The sequence below is a fragment of the Gymnogyps californianus genome, chromosome 11 (genome assembly GCF_018139145.2).
Source record: "Gymnogyps californianus isolate 813 chromosome 11, ASM1813914v2, whole genome shotgun sequence".
In the NCBI taxonomy this organism is placed as follows: Eukaryota; Metazoa; Chordata; class Aves; order Accipitriformes; family Cathartidae; genus Gymnogyps; species Gymnogyps californianus.
Genome location: NC_059481.1, coordinates 13,390,942 through 13,414,664, shown reverse-complemented (window position 1 = coordinate 13,414,664; position 23,723 = coordinate 13,390,942). Strand labels below are relative to the sequence as shown.

The 23,723-nt window shown below is 44.9% G+C and overlaps 1 protein-coding gene across 1 annotated transcript in view; it reads left to right on the top strand.

Moving 5' to 3' along the window:
• Positions 1-6,461: 6,461 nt before the first annotated feature.
• HOMER2 (homer scaffold protein 2) overlaps positions 6,462-23,723 on the top strand; it is a 60,239-nt gene continuing 42,977 nt past the window's right edge. Inside the window, exon 1 of the mRNA XM_050903111.1 lies at positions 6,462-6,585. Within this exon, the coding sequence (XP_050759068.1) occupies positions 6,488-6,585 (98 nt within the window). The 5' untranslated portion in view covers positions 6,462-6,487. The remainder of the gene's footprint in view (positions 6,586-23,723) is intronic.

Here is a 23,723-nt window from a genome sequence, read left to right as displayed (position 1 = left end):
GAAAAACTGAACACATTTGGTACAGTTTTGAGGAGCAATTCAGGATCCAGCTCATCAGCTGGGAGACCTGTGCATTGCTTAAGCAGTTTTATGAAGATCTCCCCTCATGCATATGTGCTCAAAAAAAAAGCAGTATTAGGATGTATATGAAACAAGTACCTAGACTCAAATACAAGCTGTAAGGAGACTTTTACATGCAGTGCTCCTCACCTACTCTGCAGAGTCCCAGTGTGTCCATTGCAAAACCAGTTCAAATTAGCATGATTTCAGAGAAGAGCAGCAAGACCCACTAGGTGCAGAAAAAAGCTGTCATGTGAAGAGTGGCCAACCTTATTTACTTTACAGTAGAGTGGACATAATCAAAGTGTCTACATCAATGAAAACATTAAGAAGGAGAATTGGGAGTATCTGTTTGCTCTGTCTTACCTTGTAAGTACAAAGAAATAGGTCTGTTAAAGGGAACAAGGTTTGCTCCAAGTATGGGACCACCTTTACAAATGTTCAGGTTCAGCGTGCACTCCTGGATGTGTCCCAGGCTGGATTTCTAGGAGACCAAAGTATGGAGGATGCCTAGAGGATCTGTCCCAAATTGTTTATTAATGCTGACAGATGCTCTCTGACTACACCAGTATTATTAGAAATCCTAAATCAGCCTCTTGCAATTCTGCAGCCTTCAGCACTGTGCTGGGTACTCACATTCAGGGCTGGGAGACCTGTGGTGGCTGGTAGGGCATTATTCTGGTTTTGCTGGCTTTCTTTATGTGTCTATCTCTTTTCTCTCTAAAGTCTTATTTAATATTGTCTTCATTGAGAAGGCAGAGTATACCACAGTGTGACGACGACAGCTCTTTGCATTTACATAAAAATCTGCTTTGAACTGATATTTGCATATTTCACAGGACAACTTTTTGAAAGTGAGGTACAAACCGCTTGTGTACCTTCTATTACTCCACTTAGATAGGAGCTTCCTGGCACTAAGTAATTATACATATAAGAATAAACTGCAAAGAATAGTAAGAGAATGTGCAACCTACTCTTTTAAAGATGATTGACAAAACATTTTTAAATGGGCTTCTCCTTTTTTACTTTTAAAGACACAGAAAGTAGTCCTACATGATTGTTCTGGGATTATTTTGGTTTATTTCTGGAGGAGAGTGGAGAGGAAAACTGCTTTTACCTTAGAAATCATGTGTCTTGCTGGAGGACTTGTTGAAGGTCTCAGATGTTTATTGTGAGCTCTGACATTCTAATTGAAAGGACAGGAGTGTTGATTTTTTTAAACAAATAGATCCTTTGTCCAAATTGTTTATTAGGTATTGGATTAAGTAGGTTTTAACAACAAAAATCGTAAATCAGAGTGTTTTCAACAGTCTGACTTAAAATCCTTTCTTTTCTCAGTTGCTCATCTTTAAAATTTTATATCCAGTGATATTATAATTACATTAATTCTCCATTTGTCAGGGGATTTTGAAAACTAATTCTCTGTTTCATATGTAAAAATCAAGAATTCCCCAAAGCTTTTTTGGTTAAACTCCTGGATAACATTTAAAGCTTGAAAATGGTTGGTTATTTGTCAAAGAAAAAAAAAAAAGGGAAATGGCACCATTCTGTTGGAGTAAAAAATGCAAATTTCATCAGTCTAGTTGGAAAAAAGAGAAAATCACAGTATCGAATATTTTATTTAATACTATCTGCCATGGGAAATAGGGAGAAGACTGTCTTGAAGTATAATAGTTGAAAAAGACTAAACAGCAGGTTTTCTGAAATAAAATTATATCTAAAATAAAACAGAGTGGCAAAAGACAACAATAGTGAAAGCCAAACAAAAGGAGAGAACAAAACACTGAGAGAGAGGAAGAGACCGGTGAGCTCTTTGCTTTTCAGAATGCAGACTGGGTACATACTCCTGATTGCTAGATCAGTTTTCTGAAAAGGATATTCACCCTGTATCTAGGAATCAAAAAATTATATCTTTAGGAGGCCTGTGGGAATAGGAGAAATTTCTCGTCTAAAGAAGTTACATCCATTTACAGAATGTGGATATTTTTATTGCTCAGCTTGAATCATACCGAGGGATCCTGTGCCTTCAGTATTTTGAGTCTTCCTAACCGTGCCACAGTAATAAGAGCACACTTGTGAATACTAAATGAGGACTGAATTACCATCATGTACACATCCTGCATCGGAGCCAAATCGGAAGTGAAATATCATGTCACATATGAAAGCTTAAGAACTGATTAATTTTGATAGTATATTTATAGTTCTCATTTACGGAGAACTCAAAATACTTTAAGAAAATGGAATACTAAATTATACTAAAATAATGTAAATCAATAGGAACTATACACGAATTAGGACTCTGTGATGGTGGAGGAGTTCAAGATGGAACTGTCTGTAGAGCAATCGCTTCATTCAATATTGATAATGTTAAACGATTTCCATGAGATCTGGGCCTCATTCAAATCCATGGGACTTTTACCATTGACTTAAATTGAGGACAGGACTTCATCCTCTTTTTGGCAGAGCTAAGAGGACAACAACAGTGCACCACACTTCAGAAAGAGGAATATCTCATCCATTTGGAAGAATAGAGGGAATTTCAGACAAAGGGAGTGCACTTCTTACAGAAACCCAAATATGAGCAGAAAACTGGGTTAACTTGCTGTCTGCCAGACCAAATGTCTCAGGGTCCTTGAGAAATGGGACCACAACTCTGTCTCTTCTAGAAGACAGTTCTGAAAAGAGCATAAATCAAATGGGAAGACGTTATGAACAAAAGCAATATACAAAATTTTGTATCGTGAATTTCACAGCCAATTATGTTTCCACAAGCTTGAGCTTTTTGTATAATTGGGGATGAAAATACACTCTTGAAGGCAAGACTGGAAAAGATTAAAACATTAGAAAATGCTAAGGCAACTGCAGTTCCAATTTCCAATTTTCATCTTATCATGGAAAATAAGGAGGTGATTGGTGACAGCCAACATGGCTTCACCAAGGGCAAATCGTGCCTGACAAATTTGGTGGTCTTCTATGATGGGCTTACAGCATTGGAGGATAAGGGAAGAGCAACGGACGTCATCTACCTGGACTTGTGCAAAGCATTTGATACTGTCCCACACAACATCCTTCTAAATTGGAGAGACATGGATTTGATGGATGGACCACTCGGTGGATGAGGAATTGGCTGGATGGTTGCACTCAAAGAGTTGCAGTCAACGGCTCGATGTCCGAGTGGAGACCAGTGACGAGTGGCATTCCTCAGGGGTCGGTATTGGGACTGGTGCTGTTTAACATCTTTGTCAGCGACATGGACAGTGGGATTGAGTGCACCCTCAGCAAGTTTGCCGATGACACCAAGCTGTGTGGTGCAGTCGACACGCTGGAGGGAAGGGATGTCATCCAGAGGGACCTTGACAGGCTTGAGAGGTGGGCCCGTGCAAACCTCATGAAGTTCAACAAGGCCAAGTGCAGGGTCCCGCACATGGGTCGGGGCAATCCCAAGCACAAATACAGGCTGGGCGATGAGTGGATTAAGAGCAGCCCTGCGGAGAAGGACTTGGGGGTATTAGTGGATGAAAAACTGAATATGAGCCAGCAATGTGCGCTCGCAGCCCAGAAAGCCAGCCGTATCCTGGACTGCATCAAAATGAGCGTGGCCAGCAGGTCAAGGGAGGTGATTCTCCCCCTCTACTCTGCTCTCGTGAGACCCCACCTGGAGTACTGCGTTCAGTTCTGGGGCCCCCAGCGTAAGAAAGACAGGGACCTGCTCAAGCGAGTCCAGAGGAGGGCCACAAAGATGATCAGGGGGCTGGAGCACCTCTGCTATGAGGACAGGCTGAGAGAGTTGGGGTTGTTCAGCCTGGAGAAGAGAAGGCTCCGGGGAGACCTTATAGTGGCATTCCAGTACTTAAAGGGGGCCTACAGGGAAGATGGGGAGGGACTCTTTATCAGGGTGTGTAGTGACAGGATGAGGGGTAATGGTTTTAAACTGAAAGAGGGTAGATTTAGATTGGATATTAGGAAGAAATTCTTCACTGTGAGGGTGGTGAGGCACTGGAACAGGTTGCCCAGAGAGGCTGTGGATGCCCCATCCCTGGAAGTGTTCAAGGCCAGGTTGGATGGGGCTTTGAGCAACCTGGTCGAGTGGAAGGTGTCCCTGCCCATGGCAGAGGGCTTGGAACTAGATGATCTTTAAGGTCCCTTCCAACCCAAACCATTCTATGATTCTATGATTCTATGACACAGGTAGTAAGTGCATTACCCCATTTTGATCCAATTCCATTAGATATTTGTAAGTCACATACAGTGCTGGTTCATAAAACACAGCTTTCGGATACTCACAAAAATGAGCTAATTAATCAGAGAGGACTAAGACAATTCCTCTCTGAAGAATGGAGTTTGTAATTTAACAGAATTAAGTAAATGGTGTATAAACTGCGAGATAAAATCATCCAATTTATAGTGGGAGTTTTTTCCACAAGATTGCTAGCCTGCTATTTTTTCCCCTCAGAGAACACTACCCCTCGCTGTTTCCCTAAGAAGAGAGGAATGATCATATCAAAGCAATATTCAAGGCTGCAGCCCATCATGAACATGAAAGGGTTGTCACTTTTTCCATGGCTATCCCAGAGGAAATGGAACCTCGCCTTCAGCTGGCAGAATGGGACATGGGAAGTCTTTAGACATCAGTGATTAGGTAAGGAGTTAAGTCTCCTTCAACATCCACAGTAATCATCTAACCATGGTAAAGAGATATGTTGGAGTGGTGTCATCCCACAGCCTTTTGAAAATGTCTATGTAATTCACCCTGCTTTTTTTTCCCCACAGCATAGACTTGATTTGAGTGTATGGGATTTAAATTCCATTTTGGTGTTCCAGACATCAGGAAATAGTAATCTGTCAGAGTGGGAGACAGTTTCATTGTCCATAGCTGGCAGGTGCTAGGTTGCTGGTTAAGTTTTCCTTTGACGGTTCCCATGAGGTCCCCAAGTAATACTGGGGACAACCCCAGTTATTACACACAAAGCTAAAGCAAGCAAATATAAAGCCTTTCCCACAACTTCTAAACTTTCTTTGAAAGAAAGGATAAATCAACATTAGATAAAAAAAAGATTAAAATAATCACTCTTGATGGCAGAGTATTAATTATAACTTTGTGTGGGAGAAGTTAAAATCCTCTCTTATGTGTGAATTGGGTGTCTTTTCCCCACAAAAGAATAACTGTGTCTGTGTAGCACAGTCCTATGAATACCTGAATGAGCAGGTCCATGGCTTTCCTATGGATTTGTGTCCTGTGATTGCCTATCAGATGTCAGTGTCACCCTCGTGGTTGGGCAGCCATAACACAGCTCTTCCACACTGGCGCAATTTTTCCTTCCATGGAAAGGAATCATCCCTCTCTTTATTTTCATGAAACCTATAGGGAAATTATAGCTTTGGGACCGTGGCCGGCACAGATTTGCAGCGGGGCTGAGGACCAAAAGGGAGTCGGTCCTCCTGATGCAATTTGCACTTCTGGGTTGAGCAGCAGAGTGGTGGCTGGGTGCGACACCCAGATCAGGACTGTGGGGCTGAGTCTGCCAGGGCCCATTGCCCAAATGTGGCTGAAATTGCCCAGGGGCTCGAAAGCTCCTTGGGATGGCAGGGCGGGCACGCACAAACGCTCTGAGCTTCCCTTCAACCCTGGGAAAACGCTTTCAAAGCGCGAAAAGACGTGGGGAGGGCTCGATGGTGGGAGAGAATCGCCTGCTTGTGTTTCACGAATCATCCCTCGGCGGTGACATCGCCTCGGGGTCGGAAGGGCATCCCCGGGATCCGCTCTCGGACCGCAGCCGTGCCCGCGCCGTGAGGCCGGGGCTGTCGGCGCGGCGCGCTCCCGCTGCGGGGCAAGCCGGTCTGGGGACAGCCGGTCCCGGGACAGCCGGTCGGGAAGCAGCCGGTCTCCCCGGGGTATCCGGTCCCGGGAGAAGCATGTCCGGGACCGCCGGTCTGGGCTGCCCCCCTCCCGCCGTCGCGGCTTCACGGCAGCGGGTGGGGCCGCTCGGGAAGCAGCCCCACAACTTCACCCGAAGTTTTCTCGCCGCCCCGTCCCTCTCCGGCAGGTCGCGGCCCGTCCCCCCCCGGCGCAGGCACCGGGGGGGACGAGATGCTGAAGCCTGCCGCCGGGGGCTTCTCGCTCCCCACCCGGGGCACAAACACCCGCAGGGCGACTTTCGCCGCCGCCGCCGCCTGGGCCCGGGGCGGGGAGCGGAGGGGCCCCGGAGGCGAGCCCCGCCGCCCCGCCCCGCTCCGCCCCGCTCCGCCGCCCCCGCGCTGCCGCCTCGCAGGGCGGCGGGTGCCGCGGGAGGCTGCTCGGTGCCGCCGCCGCCCGGGAGGGAGGTTATGTAAGGGGGGAGGGAGGCGGCGGGAGGAGGAGCAGGACGCCTCGCCGCCGCCGTGCAGCCGGGCAGCCGCAGCCAGCCGGGGCCGGGGCCGGGGCGGCCGCATGTGCGAAGTGGGGACGCGGCCGCCGCTGGCCGCCGAGCGCGGGGAGCCGCCCGGGGGTGCCGCCGCCGCCGCCGCCGAAAGGTGCCGAGACATGGGGTGAGTCCGCCGGGCCCCGGCCACGCGTGGGCGCTGACCCCCGCGTGGGCACCGCCTCCCACCCCGGCCCCGCGTGGGCGCCGCCTCCGCCGCCCCGGCCCCGCGCCCCGACCCACGCGTGTGCGCCGCCTCTCGCCCCAGCCCCGCCGCAGGTGCGCCCGGCCGCCGCGAAGCGCTGGGAGAGCCCGGCTGCCCTGTGACCGCTCCCCAAAACCAGCGTTTTATAACGTAATTAATCATTTACCGCCCGCTCGGAGCGGCGGCGGGGAGGCTCCCGCCCGAGCCACCGGCGAAGCGGGCACGCAGCGGAGCAAAACCACCCCCGGCACGTTACCGGTGGCACAATCCCCGCTGGAATAAGCGGGGAGGAGCCGGGGGTGTCGCGGCCCGGGGGAGGCTGATGCGGGGCCGGGGGGTCCGGTCCCTCGCCGGGAAGCTGTGGGATGTGCGCGCCGGTCTGAGCAGCGAGTTCATTGTCAGATGTTTCATGCTCTGGTTCAGCGAGAGCTCTTGGCTGCTGGAGGCACACAATAAACTTGCCTGAACTGTGCCAGTTGTTCGCTAATTTGTGTAAAGATTCCCCCCTTGGTGTTTTTTTTAACATGCCAGAAGTCTCTGATCGCATGTGGTGGCCTCTTGGAGAATTCATCTTCATCTTTCCAAAAATCAGTCCTGCGTTTTTCCTATCCTCTAACTTTAACAAGGGGACAAAAGCCGAATGCTGGCATTAGAGCAGTTTGTGAACTAAGTATTAGGAAACAGAGGTTAACGTTGTGCTTTTGGCTTGAACTATATATAGATTTGAGATCCTCTCGACCAGAATGTCTTGGGGGATTCCAAACCCACACGTTTAATTTGCTTTATTTTTATCCTATTATGTTCTCTTACACCTTTCCTCTTCCTTGCCTCTCCTCACCCCCCTGTGGCAAGGAATCATTCTCCAGTTTCTGAGCTTCCTCATGCCGCTTCCAACTATGCAAACTCCCATTATAGATTTGTTTATTATTGTCAAAGTGATACAATTTGAGACAATATGGATAAATAATGAATTAAAATGCCATACATGTGTCTGAATTTGATGCCCAGGAGTACTGAATAGATGTACAGGGACAGAGGGAGAAATAAGATCTAAGTGAGTATCTCCCTGTGTTTCACTCAGGATTGCAAGAGGCTCGTCTGCTTCTTAATTATGTAAAGTTCCACTGGAAAATAAAACAGAAACTGTCCTGGGGGTTGGAGAAAGAAGCATCAAAACCTGGCTGGAGCAGCACTGCCCCGCTGAGTCCAGGATGGTCAGAAACATCCATCCAAGGGAAACTTGCCTCTGTCATTTTACCTGGGCATCTCTAAAGGCAAATATTTTTGTTGTCGTCATTTTTAACCATTTCCGTACTAGCAGATCAGTTTAGCTGAAAAGTTTAGCTGTGGCTTGGAGAGAATTGAGAGGAAGGTCGCAGTGGTCGCCCACCCCCTTCTGTAAGTCAGCCGTAGCTCTAGGCTCGGTGTGGTCCCACTCTGCCTCCAGAGCTGTTCAAGCTGTGAAGGACTTGAAGGCTTTTGAGTGCTTTGGTTGTGCTCGTGTCTGCGCTGCTACATATGCTGTGTTGGGTCATGCAGACTTGTACAGTATGAGGCATGTTCACCAGTCTAGTTCAATATCCGAATTTAATGTGTTTCGTTTCAAGTAAGTTATTTCAGTCTTACACCAGTGCACGTGAGATCAAGCTCCCAGCATCATTCATTCCCAGGGTTTTGGCGTGGGTTGTACACACTCATACACTCTGTACAGAGTGCAGACAAGGTGTTTTTTGGATATACATTTTGCCAGTGTCTCACTTGCCATTCACCCTTCTGAGACAGAGAACTTGGAAGTATGTTTGTGATAGCATTATTGCAGCCATGGCTTAGCACATGCAACACGGGAGCAACCCCCTCAGGTTCCTCCCTGTTCCATCTCTGCTGGCAAATCCTTCACCTCTGCGTGCTCCAGCTTTTCCTTCTGTGAAATGGGCACCTCTGTACTCATCTGGCTTTGTGAAGCATGTTGTGATCAGAGCACAGAGCTCAGTCTTTCTTACTTGAAAGAATATATTTTGTCCCAGGCATTCCAGTGGGATTTGCTTCCTGGGCATGTTTTGGTGTCAGGTATGGGGCACGTTCTCACAGAAATACTGACAATAACTTGATTCTTAGCCCTTAAAATATTTTTTCTTTTTTTTCTCTTTTCTTTTTTTTCCTGGGGGTGGCCATTGCTAATGATTCATTTAAATGTTGCCTATGGATTTGGCAGTGACTGATGGTGCTATGAAACCTGATATAGCTACTCGAGCTCAGCAAAGCTATTTAAATTGCTTATTAGCTGTGAGCTGAGCTATTTAAACTGTTGTTTTAGTTCAACTTACTAGGCAGCAAGGTAGTGTCAAGTTTTACAAAAGTAATTTACATGTTTTAAAAAAAATTAATGCCTGTAATTTAGGGGATGTGAAAACAATGTTGTAAAAATAAAAGCGTCCAGGGGGAAAAAAAAAATCTGCTTTAGTGCCCATTAAAGTCAATGCAAATGTTCCTGCTGGCTGAAAATCATCGTCTTTGGGTCAAGCCACTGTTAAGGATCTCACTGAACAAATGTTTACTTTAAAGGGAACAAATCTTTTCCTAAATCACCACTTTCTTCTACCCAGCATATCTGATAACTGCTGTTACCTCAATAGTCTCAGCTTAAACTTTAGCTATTTGAAAACCACAATGTAACGCATTTCCAGCTGTAGAAATCTTTGTCTGAAAATACCACCTGATTTGTCTCTTGATGCTGCAAGCCAAGGGCTAACACAACCAAGAAAGTGGCTCGCTTGTCTGTGGTTCTGATTTTAGTGAGCTCTACCTACTCATCTAATAGCTGTGGTCTGATTCAATTTGACCTCAATTTAAGCGGTCTAAGCTAACTTTCCAGTTATAAAGATGCTTCAGGTTTAATTATTAGATGATTTAAGGAGGCGTTGGATAGCTGCTTCATCTGTGCTTACATTCTTTTACTATTTTAATTTCTTTAGTATCTTGGTATTTCCTTATCTGTCTGTTACAAAATATTTCTTGTTATGAGGCGTGTGACAAGTATCCAGTTTGGATTAGACCTGTAAATCACTTCACTGCTGCTGAAGCTGTTATTTATATTATCTGTTGGATTAAAACTCAACAAATTTAAATACCCTCTAGCAATAAAATTGAATTTTAAATCTGTTTTATAAATCATATCAAAATGAAAATCAGGCCTCTAAGCGTTAGAAATTATTGCAGAAAGCTGTACAACAATGTAGAAGTGTGTGCTGTACAGGTTAATGATGAACTAGCTCATAGCACACATTTCTTTTGGCTGATATGAGATGGCTTCTCTGTGCTGTTTCCACAGGGGCTAATGTGATAAATTAGTCCCGTCTGGCTGTGATCCATCCATACGTCTCCCAGGTAGGCTTTGAGCCCACACCTTCCTCCAGGAAGGTGGAAAAAGATGAGTTTCCAAGCCTAGATCAAGCAATGAAGTAACCTCATCTTAAGGAGACTGGACTCATGAACAAAACTCTGCCCCTCCTGTAATATTTTCATGAAAAGGTGCAGTTGGGGGCCTATATTTCTGAGAGCAGTCATAAGTAATGTTTTTATTATGCAGTGACATTTAAGAGCATCAGGAAAGTCTGCCTTGCACTCTTCCCTTCTGCTGTTAGCAATAGTAAGGTCCATCGGCTAACATATGGCTTTATTTGGGGAGTAAGAGGCAAACAAATGGGAGGATGAGGGAAGAAGAAAGTGAAAGAAGCAGAAGATGTGATGAAGCTAGTGTTATAGGAAGACATTAATTTTGGACGGTGTTCAAGCTGGCCTTTCCCAGTACCAGCAGTACTTTAGATACCATGGTGATAAGCTTCGCCTAAGAAGCTCCGTAGCGGGGAATAGTGCGTTGCAGAGGAAATTCACCTTGGCCGTTGTCCAGCTCCCACTGAAATCCACAGGAGTCTCGCACCAGCTCCCTCCAAAGTTTGGCCGAGCCATCTGTCCCCGAGGGAAGGGGGCATCCTGGGACCCCGGGAGTGGCGGGCAGATAACGGCACCCGGCTTTCACTGCAGAGCTGCTGTCCCTCAAAGCAGGGCTGGGATGAGTGTATGCCCAAACGCAGCTGAGTTGGTACTGTGAGCTCAGGGACTCTCTTTTGAGGTTTTAGGGTCAGCAGCCTCAGTTCAGTTCCTAGCATAGCTCAGGGGGCAGATTATATCAGGCATCATCCAACTGGTGGTGAAATTGGTGTTCAAGGAAAGGGACTGAGATTTGATAGATGCTGAGGCTGTTAATCTCATGATTTTTGAAGCAACTGGCTGGGGATGCTTGATTCTTCACAGCCTGGGTTCCTTATGTAGCTATTCCCGTTTTGCAGAGTGAATATAAACGGCTGCTGTTTTGACTTGGAGAATTCAGTATCTCTGTGTACAGATACAGGTGTCTACAAAATCCAGTGGAAAAGTCAGGTCCAGAGAACTTTGAGTTCTGGAGCAATATGTTAGGTTCACTGAAATGGATGAGAAAACTCCATTGACCTCAACAGTATGTATAAAACCTGTTATATATAGTTCCTTTCTTATATTTAACACAATTTAAGTAAGGTTAGAGAGGCAGGGAGCTGGGGGGGGGGGGGGAAGAGCAAATAGCTGGATCATCGTAAGGATTTGTGTATGCTTAGGATTTTGGTGTCGTTGCATTCAAGTGAGTGAACAAACCTGTAATGTTGGAGTGTTTCATCCAAGTCTGCCATCAAATGAGAGACCTTGTCGCCTCTCACACGATTATGTGAGGAGTTTGTAACAGTGCAGATGATAGATGCACATAACTTGGGCAGAAATCTCCTGTGTGAATAAGCCCCAAGGAAAACATGGGATTGGGAGAAATTACGAAACAAGCTAATAAGAGTAGCAGAAAGAAATGATGAAGGAATGATTGGCATGAAAGACACAGTGGGTTAAGAAAAAAATTGTAGGGTCTGCTAGAGATAAGTTCAGCAAATTACAATAGGAAAAATCTGCCAGTACCACAACTAGTTTGAGTGCCCTGGTGCAAATTTCAGCAAAATTTGCTCACGTAGACAATGCTGTAGAAAGAGTGAACAGAAAGAAAACTTAATGCTAAGAGACTGATCATAGTCAAGTTGCTCTCAGCTCCTAACCTAATTAATTGCCACTGTTAATTGATTATCACTTGAGAAAAAAATTATAAATAAAACATCCTCCACAAAGTTGGGATGTCTCTCAAGCCCTTCTCTCTATTTGAAAACAGCATGGTGAGTAGGTTTCCTGATAACAAAGGCATCATTTGAAATGTTAAAAAGAATTATTTGATGTTCAGTTCCTTTAAACTGACAGTAGTTTTAACTGGTTCAAGATCTGACAAAGTGTCTTAAACTGTTCAAGCATATTCCCAGCATGACTGAAACAGGCAGACGAGCAATGAGTTTGCTGAGAACCCAAGAGCAAGGGCATCAGCCTGGTTTTGCATCTAGATTTTCTGCAGTGCTGTGTATTCATTTTGTTCATTCATTTGGCTCTATTAATGCAGTGCCTACAATAAATAGCCTCGTCCATGAGCATGTATTTAAGGACGCGTAAGCATTTTGAATCACCTGTTGGTTTTCCTGTTGACTCTGTGATAGGGTGTGTGCAGAGTGGGAAGGTCCTCAGTCCTGAAGGTTGCTACGCGGTCAAATCTCTACCTGCTTTCACCTTGAATGCTGTCCATCGCATTTGTGCACTGCAAATACAGTGGGTGACTTGTTTATACTGTGTTTTGGTCATGGCTCTTTAGGATGTAAATGTGCTTAGGGGAACATATTTCAACTATGTTTCTCTGATAATTCAGCTGTATACTGTAAATAGCTGACAATCCTGTTATTAAATCTCAGAATGTGACAAGGGCACTGCCTTCAAACGAAGACAGGAAGCGTTTAAGCTTGAGCATTAAAGAAGCACTTTTAATGGCAAGAGCAATTAGGCAGGGAATAGACCATTAGTATCAGGGAAGGTTACTGCTGCACCATAGCCACACATCACCCAGCACAGGTTAGAGACGGTGTGAGTAGGGGTTGTGTAATATGTACTCATGCAAAATGTACAAGATGAGATTGGATGATGCAGTTGATCTTTGATTATATTTTTGATGACACATCCTAGCTGCTCTCTGCCTGTTTGTAAGAGAGAAATCTGCCCGCTGCTGCTGGCTTGTGCTTAGCTCATGTGTGACATGAGTAGCTGGCTGCTTACTCCTCATTGACGTAGCAACTATTAGAGGCTATGGGACCCTCTTGCATCACTTGGAAGTGCTTCGTAATGGTAATTTTGCCACTGGGGTCAGGATTAAAATGAAGATAGTATTTTAAATAATTGATGCTTGAGGCATTTTAGGATTTGTTTAAAAAAAATGGGTATTGCTGGATGACATCACCAAGCGGGACAGCCTGCTTAATGACTCATAGGGGAGCAGGAGGCTCTGCTGTGTAGGTGTTTTAGGATTTGTGGGCTTCATGTTGAAGGCTGGCAAGACTGGAAGCTTTAGCTGCAAAACAACTGTGGCTTTATCATGGAGAAGAGCGAGCAGATTTGACACAGGGGAAAGAGGGCCTGGCAATGGAGGTGTGAGCAGAAGTGACTGCTGGTTACTGTGCAAAGTTTGTTCACTTCAGTGGCAACGCATCCTCCTTTCCTGCCTCCCCCACACACTAGTCTGATTTTATTTATTTGACGTGGCTTATCAAAATGCAAGATTGTAAGAATTTCTGAAGTGACAAACTGTTTTCTTTCCGTCTGGAAGTTTCACTGCAGCTTACAGGATTTAGAAACATGAACCCTGCAGCAATTCAAAAAGAAATTTTCTGTAGAAGTTGCACTTTTCTGCCTACGCATCAAGGGGCCTCAGAGAGCCCTCTGGAGCGGCTAGGTGTTGTTCCCCGTTAGCATTTGCATTATAATAATAGAAGTCCTGCAACTGCATTCTTATCAGGCGAGGTTTAGTACATCAATGCAGCAAGACAGCAAAGGCCTCTATGGAATATGTTTAAAAATATGTAGCCAGCTTGTATAATATTTTTTCCTAAAGCTGCTTCTAGTTGTACTGAGGATGCTTCCTTGTGGACTGTGAAATGGTGTGTATGAGTACTTACTGTATAAATACTTGTTGTTTGCCTCTGCTTAACACTTTGCAGTAGATTCTTCTCAGATATGGAACACTATTTTTTGGAGAAAAATACAAATTTAAATCTTGCATGGCTCTGAAGGGAAATGTTGATTTTATTATGTGGAGGTGTGAGCATCTTATTTTCAGTATTCATTACTTAGTGTTTCACCCCTGGAAGAAGGATGGGTAGTGTAGCCAGAGCGGGGAGTATTCAGCAAGGCTTTTCCTTTTGAAAACATAGTACTTCAAGATGCACACTGTCTCTCCTTCATATTAATTGCGTTGCAGTGACTGACTCAAGTTCTTCGCTTTTGATGAGTTGCTCTGTAATCTGTAACAGCAACGCTTTGTTGTTGCCTTTGTTTCATTCCCTGGTTTTATCAGGCTTTTGTATTCCGGCTTCCCACTATAAATCTATTGCACACATCTAAAATGTCTCCCTGCAGTTGTTTAAGTGGGAACATGTGATCTGTTTTGTGATATTGAAAATTGTCAATGAGAGCACTTGAAAAAAACGGGAGAAATTCTCTGAGACGAGACGTGCAAAATGTCCCCAACCAGCACTCAGGGGTGCGCTGGGGCTCTGGGCTGCTTGGAGGATGCATGGGAAATGTGGGGAGAGTCTGACACCTTATTATTGTTTATTTCAGAGATGGTGATGTCTAAAGACGAGGCAGGAGCTCTGTTCTGGTAGGTAGTTCAGACACTGGTGCAGAGATGGCAACAGCGTAGTTGTCCCCCGTGTCTCTGCCTTGACATCCCCCCATCTCTAACCAGGATGTACCTATGCACTGCCCCTCCCGGTAAAGCCCCCACCTCTTACACCTTCATGTAGTCCAAACCCCTGACAGCCCCAAAGCCAAAATACTCCTCCCTGACCTGCCAGGAGGTTTCTGTCCAGACAGGGCAGCCCCAAGGTGCCCATGGGCACAACATACACCCAAGGGCACAACCGTTGCCCTTGGGTATACAAGGAGGCGATAAAAGCATCTTTGGACTCTATTTATGTACATGTATAATCCAATGATTGTCATCATAATCCCCTCTCCTCCAGCTGGGATAGGGAGAAATTTATTCTTTTATGAAACAATAAAGGAGATTTAGTTGCCTAAAACTTTACAGCACACAGGTGAATGAGAGCTCTGTCTTTTCATGATTATTTTATTTTGTGTTTGACAGCTGTTTGTCACTTATGTAGTCCATTACAGGAGATAGCTAATTTTCTGTTGCCTGTTGTTTATAGAGGTGGCCTTTATAACCTTGTATTTAAGGTATCTTCTAAAAATGCTAATACATAAAAAGGAGTCTAACTTGGTTTATGGTCCTTTTCAAGATGAATAGAAACTAGATTGACTGAGAACAGGGATTTGTCACTTCACTACACCCACCCAAATTCAAGGAAATTCAATTAAAACCTTCAGTCTGTAATCTCAGTTACAATGAAACACAATAGCTGTGGAGCAAGGGTCAGATCCCACGTTCCAGAAAGGGAGCTGTTGGTTTGGGAGTTATTTGGGGTAGATGGGGAGGCTGCTTGCCTCCTCCAACGCAGATCCAGAAGCGTGCATGAGTCCGTGCTTCCTCAGGGAACTTTTCTTTCCCCTCTGTGCCTCTTCCACCTTCCTCTGTGCTGTGGAGCAGGGGAATGAGTGTTTGTGCATAATGTGAAACTCCACTTTGTCTTTTGAGAGAATTTAAGGACAAATAATATCCTTAAATTTTCTGTGTGATCCTCAAAGACATTCCCCAGACAGAAAGTTCTGAGCATCTGGGTTTTTTTTTTTTTTGAGACCTTCAAAACTGCATATTGTGGAAGATGCATCAGTTTTCAAGGACTTAGTTGTATGCAGCCCAGTGCTCCCAGCAATCTCTCGCGCCCTGCTTTGCCTCCCCAGACTTCTCTGCAAAGCCTGTGATTTTGCAGAGGGCTGTGGGGAGGGCTTCCTTCTTCAGCTGGACCGAGCTCCTCATGAAGCCTGGGGTAAACACCTCTCCTGCGGTTGTGGTTACCTGCTTTTCCCTCTACAGAGAAGGTCTGTTCTGAATTTTTCAGTCTCAGAGCAGTAATCCTGCATGCATATTGTTCAGATCTTTGCAAGAACTTTTCTCTATCGAGTTAGAAATTAGCATTTCAAATTCTATGGGGGAGAAGTTGCCAAAGTTTTTATATTTTAAGCTTAGAGTTTGGAATGGAGTCAAAATATCTAATCCACTATGCATTCCCTGCTTGGTCTTTCCTCCCTGCCTTATGAATTGGCATCCTTGTCCTTAGGAGGTAGAGCAATATTGTGCAACTCTGTAAGGCTTCTCCCTTGAAATATCAGAGTAGCATTGCACTGATTTGCAACACACTTTCCAATAACTGTTAAATTAGCGTGACATGGGGTTGTACTGGAAAGAGCTTATGCTCGTCAACTGCTTTACAGGATGACCTCTGAATTATTGGCAAGAAGAGAAAATAGACACATGACCGCTGGGAACGATTTGGGATGGTTCAGTGCTGCCTGTTATTCCTTAACAGAACGACTGATTTCCGTGAGTTAAACAGAGTGGTCCAAACTTTGCACGTTGGATCTAAGTTACTTTTCCTCCCTTTCTTTTCTTTTTCTGTCTCCTTTTGGCACTCCTCCTTCCCCTGCGGTGACGTTGGAGCTGCCGCAGCTCCCTGTGGGGAGGACGGTCCGGCTGGTGCCTGGGGCGGCAGCAGCTCCAAGCCAGGGTCAAAGTGTTGGCTGGGGAGGCACGTGGAAAAACACGGGGCTAGTCTGGGTTGTCTAAGGAGAAATGGGCAACTGAAATGCTCTTTTGCAGTCTTTCAGGGGTAGTAAAGCTTCCTAAAAGAAAACTGTGTTTAGAGAGATCTGTAATAAGAGGCCTTACAAGTCAAATTGATTTAATTCTTAGGGTGCTAAAGTGTGAATGTGCAAAAAGCATAGTAAGAATTTCTCACCAATTGGCACCTTATCCTCAGTGGCTGAGTGAGTACTTGATCCATTCTGCATACTAACACCGGGCGCTAATTTTAGATCACAAGGACTACGAAGAGTGCAGTTTCTAGCTCTTGACTTGCTATAATTTACTTATGAGAAATAGGGGAAACTGGTGCATAAACTTTTTTCTTCCCCAGCAAGCAAGGTGTCTTCTTCCCCAGCAAGCAAGGTGTCTGCTTCCACTAGCAAGGAATCTCCTACCATGAGAGTGCACTCAAAACAAATTACTGCGGAATGCAAGACATGATTTTTTAATCCTATTTTAAAACTAATAAATGTTCAGAATTTTGTTCTGAAAATGAAACAAAAAATCATTTAAATTGTGTAATATGGGTTATTATTCTGGCATAAAAACCTGTCTAGAATTTACGAGCTGATTTTGCTCACATTTGTTTGGTATAAGCAAGCAGTAACTTAGAGCAGAAGAGGATCAGGTCTCCTGCATATACTCTACCATTGTTTTGAAGGGTGAATTCACTGCTGCATAAATCTCAAAATGTTCAAAGCCCCACAGCAAAAGTATTAGTAAAGGATGCAGCCATAAGCAGGTTGTGTCATCTGGGATGTGTATCAGCCTGACGTATTATCCGTCGAGTGCTTTGTTTGCATATGGTAACTACAATGAGCTACCGGCTTCATGCTGAAGTAGCACTGCAGAACTTAGCAATGGCTTATCCAGTCGGCAGTGAGCAGGATGAGCTTCTGGTCGCCATCCAGCTGGTTTGTTCTGTTTCACAGGATTGCTGGGGCATAGTTCGGTCCTCTCCCAGTTGATTCCTCTTTTGGGAGCAGACATGGGGACAGCTAAATGTATATAGTGCATGTATATTCCTACTCCAGAGACCCTACTGTCCATGGTTTTGGCAGTCCCCCACTGTATTTGCATGGGCCAGGGCTGGGTATGTGGCTGCCTTTAAAAATAGGACAATAACTTCAATGTGTTTTCAACCAGAGAGCAGAGAAGGATTTAGAAAAAAATATCAAGAAAAGAAAATATATGTATGTGGAGACCAGTGACGAGTGGCATTCCTCAGGGGTTGGTATTGGGACTGGTGCTGTTTAACATCTTTGTCAGCAACATGGACAGTGGGATTGAGTGCACCCTCAGCAAGTTTGCCGATGACACCAAGCTGTGTGGTGCAGTCGACACGCTGGAGGGAAGGGATGTCATCCAGAGGGACCTTGACAGGCTTGAGAGGTGGGCCCGTGCAAACCTCATGAAGTTCAACAAGGCCAAGTGCAGGGTCCCGCACATGGGTCGGGGCAATCCCAAGCACAAATACAGGCTGGGCGATGAGTGGATTAAGAGCAGCCCTGCGGAGAAGGACTTGGGGGTATTAGTGGATGAAAAACTGAATATGAGCCAGCAATGTGCGCTCGCAGCCCAGAAAGCCAGCCGTATCCTGGGCTGCATCAAAATGAGCGTGGCCAGCAGGTCAAGGGAGGTGATTCTCCCCCTCTGCTCTGCTCTCATGAGACCCCACCTGGAGTACTGCGTTCAGTTCTGGGGCCTCCAGCATAAGAAAGACATGGACCTGCTCAAGTGAGTCCAGAGGAGGGCCACAAAGATGATCAGGGGGCTGGAGCACCTCTGCTATGAGGACAGGCTGAGAGAGTTGGGGTTGTTCAGCCTGGAGAAGAGAAGGCTCCGGGGAGACCTTATAGTGGCATTCCAGTACCTAAAGGGGGCCTACAAGAAAGCCGGAGAGGGACTTTTTACAAGGGTATGCAGTGATAGGACAAGGGGTGATGGTTTTAAACTGAAAGAGGGTAGATTTAGATTGGATATTAGGAAGAAATTCTTCACTGTGAGGGTGGTGAGGCACTGGAACAGGTTGCCTAGAGAGGCTGTGGATGCCCCATCCCTGGAAGTGTTCAAGGCCTGGCTTTGAGCAACCTGGTCGAGTGGAAGGTGTCCCTGCCCATGGCAGAGGGCTTGGAACTAGATGATCTTTAAGGTCCCTTCCAACCCAAACCATTCTATGATTGTATCAGTGCTGCCAACTCACAGGGCAGCCGGCACATCAAGCAGCAAATAGTGGCAACTAAATAAGGGCAACGCAGAATAGCTAAAATGAGTCATGCTATCCCCTGGCTATCACAACAGCACTGTACTCCAGCTGAGGACCCAGTACTCAGCCAGTTTCATCAATAACTGTGTGGTACCCGCAGGCCCTCAAGCCTGCACCGAACAGGAATCCTAGGAGAGAGCCCAGCCCCAGTGCCGGCCCATCCGAGCCCATTGTTTTTATCCCAGTTCATGGAAAAATTATTTTCGATCATCTCATCGCTTTAAACGTTTTGGTAAGTGTTAATATACTTTCAGCGCAGTGGAAATAATCACCATATGGCTGTAAGATTTGCCATCTGTCCAGAGATGCTGAAATACAATTAGTCCATGTAGTCCATTTATCAATCTATAAGTGACAATATTCACAGTCCTGGGAACTTTGGCTGCTGACAGAATCAGCACTTGTATAGGCCTACCTGTCTGGCCTTATTACAATCAATATATAAATGAGATGGAAAAAATGCCGTCTTTCAGCTGTGTCCTTCACCCTTGACAGAAAGAAAAAAAAGTCTATATTGGTATAAATGAGACTGAGGAGATGTTATACCTTAATTTTTGTAGCACTAATTGGATTTTTATGTCTAGTAGACCTTAATTTCATAAGGCAAAGCCAGATTTACTTGCAGTCTTTCAATCAAGAAATACCAGCAGGACAGAGTATGTCACAGGGGAAAAAATTATTATTAAATCCTCTCCTGTTGTATTAACTTCCAAGGCACAAAAAGCTAAATGTTAGAAACATGAGAAACGTGATCATTAGCATCATACAGGTAAGATTTTATTTTTCCAAGGTTTCTTGTTTGACTTCAGAAAAGTGAGAAGATGGCTTTTCAGCAGAGCGAACAATTTTTTGAAAAAAGGTCAAGGCCTTTTTATTTTAAAATTACTAATGATCTGACACTATAAGGGGTCTGACTTTTGACCGCTCCTGCAAATCTAGCCCCTGGCGGGTGTCCTAGCCTGGCCACTCAGGACTGTTACCGCCTTAAAACTTGGGTTAGATTTGTAATGGCTAATGCATATCCAGAAAATAACTTGAACTTTTTATTTGGTTTTACATGTTACCTGGACTCATCTTGCATAATAAGTTTATAATAAGAATGAGTGTTATGTTTTGTTTATTCTACAAATTTTCAGCCAGCCCAAACTGATTCTTGAGACCCTGCTGACATGAGAATGTAATTTTTTTTCCACGCATTTGCATTATAGTCCATAGTTATGGAACCTGCATCACATGAAAAATGCTGCTAGTTGAAATTAAATCCTCCCATAGCCCACACCTCATATAACCTGTACCTCACATAACCCACAAAGTTGGAGGCATTGGCATGCAGAAATCTGAAGTGCCGAGGCAGCAGGACTGCAGGGATCAGAAATAGGTGGCTGTTCAGGTTCAGGAATTTCTGGGTTAAGTTTCTCCCAGTATTACCTGCAAATATGCACAGTTTGTGGTGTTAGCAAGTTGTAGGGGTTTAGTTTTGTGTTTTTACTGGTATGGGTTTTTTTGTGGCAAGGGGAGTAGTGTTTTTTTTGTTTTGTAGATACCGTGTTCCTCATGAATAACCTGTTGGTTAAATTTTTCAGATTTAGTAGTTTTTCTCTCTGAAGTTCAGGAGATTACCAGAGGATCTTCACTTTTGCGCTGGGGTTGCTGACAGCTTTTTATACCAACAAATAAATGTACATATCTAAGATCTGTACTGTAAATCTCATGGCAACAGATGGTGTTATATTTTTCAAGATTAAAGTGAATAACATTAGCTTCTAAATGTTTGAAATTTCCTTTGTATTTTTAACTTGAAGCAGAAGAAATGTGTCATTCTGTGATCTTATTGGCTGCTAGTAAATACATTAGTTTCAAGAACAGTGTCCCCCAGTTCCTTAGAGAGGTGCTGCGTGTGTGCTAGCAGCAACCAAAATACTCTGGTTGTTGATAATATTAGTCTATTAAAATCACCAGAAAATGGAAATCTGCTTTTTTCCAGAGTGTCAAATTTAAACTGCATGGAGCGGGAAATGATGCTGGCTTTAGCTGTGCTCATTTGTGCCCAACACCTTGCCCTTTCCCGGCCACAGCTGTGGGGTTCCTGGCTGTGAGGACGGGGGATGTGCTTGCGCTGGAACCTCTCTTTGCTGTTTTTAATACACCATCTTTGGTGCTCTTGACTACATTTGGTGATTTTTGTCTTCTAGATGGTTTGCTCTAGAAGGAGGCTAGTAGCAACAAATCTATTTAAACATGGCAGTGCTGTTGCCAGCCTGGTGCTGTTCTCAGCACGGGCAAGTTGATATATGTACCAAAAACCCAGTGTGGGCATTGGTTTGCATCTTTCTAATCTCTTACAGAGTAAATTGCTTATTCTTTAATTGCTTTTAATTTTTACATGCTTAAGTTTCATTAAAGGCATGCATGCTTGTATTAAACTGTCTGTTGGCACCCTTTTTCTTGCAGTCTAATAAAGCACTCAGACCTGAGTGTTTTATTAGCTCAGGTGCCCTGGCAGCATCTCTGGTCACAGCGTGTAGCAGCACAGGGCACATGCCGTGCCCTGCCTGCGCTGCCTGCACGTGGTGGTGGCCACCGGGACAAGCAAAGCCGTATCATTTGCTTCTGATGTTACAGTTGGTAGAATTCCTTATTTGATCCTTTAGGCAGTAGATCAAAAAGAGTTATACAACTTGTTCTTTAAACTGAACTCATTGGCTTTTTTTTCCCCTAGTGTAAGTGGAAGAAAAGCCTCAGGGGAGAACATTTGAATAGGGCATGGGAAAGCATATTGATAATTACATGCATGGATTAGTGCACAAAAGTACTCCCCTCCAAGGATCCACTTAGTTCTGTAGCATTTGAAATAGTGGAGTGTTTAATCATATTATTTTGCCATAGTGAGGCTTTGATTATGCTACTGATTAAAATCACCTTTTCAGATTTCTTTGTGCAAAGATAACCTCATCTGCCATGCAAATTCTTATAGCATGGGAGGAGAAAAAGGCCTAAACACAAAGATGCTGCCCTGGTGGTGTCAGTGGGTTTTACATGCCCGAACACACACGTGGTCTTTCACTTCAGTCTTCTGTTTGCAGGTACAATGTATTTTGATCATATATCCTCTGACATTTAATCTCTTCATTTTTTAAATGAACACCAAATGGTGCACACAACCTCAAAGTATCCCCAGCCTTCTGCCACACAGAAGACATAGTGCAAAGGATTAGTAATAAAATAAAGACTCCACTAGCATGCTAAAGGATTTTCCTGCGTGTTTACAAATGCAAAATAAGTTACTCTCTTCCTCCGAAATTGTCTACATTATTTTCTCTTCTTTGATCATTTCTCACCAATGCTAACTCTAGATGTGTATGGTATCTGATGTGGGGTGAGGAGGCCCAGGAGTGACTGGGGCTGCTGGCACCTCATGTCCCCCAGCAAGGCTGGTGCTGGGGGCTCCTGGGCAGCGCTTGCCGGGCGAGCGAGGGCTCTGAGGAACGCTACCTCTTTTTTTGGATGGTGCTCGAGCAGCTTGACGCAGTTCAGGTCTGTATGCTGGCTCCTTATTTCTCCTTTGTAAAACAAACCAACCAACCCCCACGGTGTTTTACCTGTGCATGAGAAAATTCATGGTGGCACAGAGCTGCACAGCTGTGGTTTCGTTCGGGTTCGGCTGGGCTGCTCTGACAGCAGCAGAGGCTGAGGTGTGCCCTGTGGGGGCGAGCTGAGTGTTTCCCGCACATGGGGTACCCCTGGGCCGGCTCAGCCCTGCATACCCCACCATAATGAGCTCCTGTGGGGTCCCTCCTGCTTGAGCCTCCCTGCGCTGCGGCAGAGGGTCTCACCAAAAGCTTTCCAGAGCAGCCCCCAACATGTAAAATGCAAGGCTAGTGCGTGACGGTGCTTCATCCTTCCTAACACCAGCTGTATGGGGTAAATTTTGGTGCGTGCACACAGGTCTGTGAGCCAGAGCCCGGGGAGTTGTAACAAACCTGGCGTTCCTGGGTTTGTGTCTGGGTGGGGACTGCTGGCACTGGGCAAGGCGCAGAGGGAGGCTGCTCTCCCTCTCCTACAGACTTGTGCTCTCTCCTCCAAGATTTACGCTTTCAATTTACAATGGCAATCTCTTGCTGAAATATTACAACACAAACATTGTGCCACAGAGGAGGCTGTGCTAAAAGCATTAACTCTACTGGAGCTGGGGTGAACCCAGAGGATGTAATTTTTAACCGATCCAGAGAAATAGGAAGGCTTTGGGGGTCTGTTTATGTGCTGATGCAGCCTCATTTGTCAACGAAGGTAGGAGAGGTGCTGGAGGTTAACAGAGTACAAGTATTTTTTTCAGTTTAGTAGGGTTTGAATTTATCCCTGTGCAAATGGGCGGCTGTGTAAACATTACCGGGGGTGCAAATTTATGGATCCTCTTTCAATGTCTTCTCACGAAAAATCTCTGAAATAGTCAGAGTGACACAACCAGTTTCACGCACACGTGCCTCAACTTGTTTTTTTTCTAATAAATAACCTTACCTGTGGACGATTAGTTCACAGTCCTCTCAATTCCTGTCACTTGTGTATGAGTGTTTATTCACAGTGTCTTGAAAGGTTAATAGCTGTCTGGAGATAGCCCAAAAATAGTGTGAGCTTTTTCACTGCCCAGGTTAAGCCTTTTAATTTGTATATTGACTTCATAAAGGCATAATGGTATTGAGAGACCTCACAGATGTTACAATGATTTTCATACCGAGAGCTTTTGTCCTTAAAATTTATTCTTTTGGACTTAGCCACAAATCAAAAATGAGTTTAATTAATGTCTGTGCTTTTAACAGAAAATTCCTCTTTAGCTAGTTAGGGTTTTTTTCTTAATTTTTTCTGTCTAAGTAA